The sequence below is a fragment of the Limulus polyphemus genome, unplaced genomic scaffold, assembly GCF_000517525.1.
Source record: "Limulus polyphemus unplaced genomic scaffold, Limulus_polyphemus-2.1.2 Scaffold3113, whole genome shotgun sequence".
In the NCBI taxonomy this organism is placed as follows: domain Eukaryota; kingdom Metazoa; phylum Arthropoda; class Merostomata; order Xiphosura; family Limulidae; genus Limulus; species Limulus polyphemus.
In genome coordinates this window covers 31,629-35,112 of record NW_013668723.1, presented here as the reverse complement: position 1 = coordinate 35,112, position 3,484 = coordinate 31,629, and the positions used below count along the sequence as shown (strand labels likewise).

Genomic DNA, 3,484 nt, shown 5'->3' with positions numbered 1-3,484 from the left:
GCTTTCGAATAGTTGACTATTCTTCTTTGTTCTCCTGAAGAAGAATAGTAAACTATTTGAAAGTGCTCGAGTTTTGGGTCTTATTTTAAGAAGATTTGTATTTATATTTTTATGTAGCTACAATTGATAATTAATTTTTGAGTGTTTTATAACCACTCACGAAAACTAATTGAAACTCAATTTATTCCTTTGCAGATCATTATAAATTTTCCCATATTTTTGGTACATCATTTTTTTTTATTATGTTGTAAGTGCTTGGGAGCATGCACTTATCATACAGACAAACATCTAGAATTCTTGAGTTTATTTTTATTTTTTTTCAATTGTATTTCATATTCAGTCTTCATGTAGTTTTAAAGACCAGTTGAAGAAATGATTTTCATATCAATTGAAACTTTCTTTATGGATTTTCAGGAGCTTGTTACTAATGAGAGGATTTGGAAAAAGGATGGTTCTAAAGACCACAGTTTTGAATCCAGTAACAACATCTCTGGAATACAGCTGAAGAAAGGAGATGAGTTTGGTGAATTCAATCTGGGTTCAACAATTGTTTTAATTTTTGAAGGCCCTAAGGACTTGAATTTTGCAATAAGAGCAGGACAAAAAGTCAAGTATGGTGAACCTTTAATGCTTGTAGAAGATAAAAGCTGATAATTTTGTTGTTTCAGAATCTTCCTAATTTAGAGTTGGAAGAATGTTAAACTCTTGACTCTGTAGTCTTCCGCAGAAGGAGTTCTTACAAGCCACGAACCAGTGTCGTATAAAATGGTAGGTTAAGACAAGTGGTCAAAGGAGAACTTGTTAATATGTGAAGCTTTCAGATGGAGCTTACAAGTAATTATATCTCCTGGCAATTTTCTTATGATTCCAAGTTAACTGAGGGTGACTTGCTGTGGAAAAACATGTTTTACGATTGCAGTTCGCTTTAAATCGCTCGGAAGATTTGTGATCCTGAATGGCATTTCTGTGCGTCAAACTTCAACTTTCTTGTTCTTAAAAGGATTGCATGATCTATTTAAAAAAATAATGGTAAAACTACTTTCTTGATGACACTCTACAAATAAGTGAAGAAATAAATGTGTCGCAGATAAATAAGGGGAGAATATCAAGATTATGTGCAGGAGATGATTTAAATTAATTCACTTTATAATTTGCCATTAATGGTTGTAGTGATTTCTTTAATGTTTCTAGTCAAGGTGAACAAAATATTTAATTTACTTAAGTGAGTGTTAATAGTTAGAAAAAAGACATCACCTGGTTCATGAAACTTTTATTGAGATTTAGCATACTGATATATAATGCTTTGTTCCTAATGTCGCTTAATATTTTTGTGTATATAAATTAATGGTCCCATTTCACAAATTTTCAAACTAAAGAACACAGCTGATTTAAAGCATTAGTTAAGATTAGTAGAAGAGATGTCCAGGAGGGTAATATTTGAATTTATAAAACCTACTTCATTTTGAGAAACATTAGTCACATCTTGGACAATTTTTTTTGTGTGGAATCGAAGAATAACCGAATTTTGGGATCCACTGATGCTTCATTCAAGTTATCTGATCCAGCTCAGATACTGAAGTTGTTAATTTTATATTTAGTTTTAAACCAACTGTGCTTAGCAGAAATATCTTGTATCTAAAAATCTTTATTGTTATTTTTATACAACAAAATCTGGCTACTAGTGAAATTTGCTGCTGGTTGTAAACTTATTGATAGTTTGGAAAACCAATTCTCGTCTAAGAAATCATGTTTGAGTGTTTCAGAATTGTTCTGAAAATCACAGTTTTGAGATTTTAAACATTGTTTATTTGGAAACGCATTGAAAGAAACCTAAGGTAGAGATAGTATGAGAAATTTGTTTTGTCATATTATCTACATTGATAATGTTTGAATAATAAAACTGGTTATTTAATTAAAATTTGTAATTGTGTATTTATGCTTGAGTACATAGCTAATTAATTGTGAGGGAAGTTAGATTATAATCATTAATATAAGTTTCAATCATTTGAAGAAAAGAAAGAAGGATTGGATTATTATATCGAGAGGGACAGCTGACTTCATGATTGGTGGGGGACAATGAGGGGGTTGAGAGTAAGTAGACTGATGTGGTTGATGACAGAAAATATTAAAGACATTTTGTAATTCACAAAAACCAACATTTGGTGGAGATGAGAATAGGAGACTGCCAGAATCAAGGGTAAAAAGGCAATTACTAAGAAATATAATGACGGTTTAAAACCCATGAGTATTTGATTAAATCAATTCTTAAAAAACCAACCTAATCCACTCTTCTTTACTAAAACCATTTGAAGCTGAGACATTGGCTACAGTTTCTTATTGACATGAAGTTTCAACCTGATTCGGGGCTGAGACATTGACTACAGTTTCTTACTGACATGAAGTTTCAACCTGATTTGGAGCTGAGATATTGACTCCAATTTCTTACTGACATAAAGTTTCAGCCTGATTCGGGGCTGAGACATTGACTACAGTTTCTTACTGACATGAAGTTTCAACCTGATTCGGAGCTGAGACATTGGCTACAGTTTCTTACTGACATGAAGTTTCAACCTGATTCGGAGCTGAGACATTGGCTACAGTTTCTTACTGACATGAAGTTTCAACCTGATTCGGAGCTGAGACATTGGCTACAGTTTCTTACTGACATGAAGTTTCAACCTGATTTGGAGCTGAGATATCGACTACAGTTTCTTACTGACATGAAGTTTCAACCTGATTCGGAGCTGAGACATTGGCTACAGTTTCTTATTGACATGAAGTTTCAACCTGATTCGGAGCTGAGACATTGGCTACAATTTCTTGTTGACATGAAGTTTCAGCCTGATTCAGGGCTGAAACATTGACTACAGTTTCTTACTGACATGAAGTTTCAACCTGATTTGGAGCTGAGATATCGACTACAGTTTCTTATTGACATGAAGTTTCAACCTGATTTGGAGCTGAGATATCGACTACAGTCGCTCATTCATGTGACAGTTTCAATACTTTTGTATTTTCAGGTATTATAGTATAATGCAGTTTTTATTTATAAAACCATTAGATATGGGATTGTTCATGTGTATTTATAAAGTAAGTGGTTTGTGTTTGATAAGTCGAGAAATTAGTATGAGTATGTTGTTTGTTGCAAAAAATAACTCAACTTTTGTCCTGCGTGTAAGATGCCTCAAGACAACTGGAGGGATTCTTAGACTCTGTAAAATCTTGTTAAATAATGAATCATGGTCCCTAAAATGTTAAAACTTGGACTTGTTTATGATAGTTTATTGTGGTATATTAGTGTTACTACTAATCATGAGAGACAGAATTGCCAGATGTAGTACAGTTAGTTTCTAATCATGAGAGGAAGAACTGCCAGATTTATAGTTAGTTTCTAACCATGATAGGAAGAACTGCCAGGTTTATAGTTGGTTTCTAACCATGATAGGAAGAACTGCGAGGTTTATAGTTGGTTTCTAACCATGAT

The 3,484-nt window shown here is 33.0% G+C and overlaps 1 protein-coding gene across 1 annotated transcript in view; it reads left to right on the top strand.

Annotated features, from left to right (window-relative positions):
* LOC106468687 (phosphatidylserine decarboxylase proenzyme, mitochondrial-like) overlaps positions 1 to 3,484 on the top strand; it is a 51,555-nt gene that overhangs the window by 46,742 nt on the left and 1,329 nt on the right. Inside the window, exon 9 of the mRNA XM_022397053.1 lies at positions 415 to 3,458. Within this exon, the coding sequence (XP_022252761.1) occupies positions 415 to 651 (237 nt within the window). The 3' untranslated portion in view covers positions 652 to 3,458. The remainder of the gene's footprint in view (positions 1 to 414; positions 3,459 to 3,484) is intronic.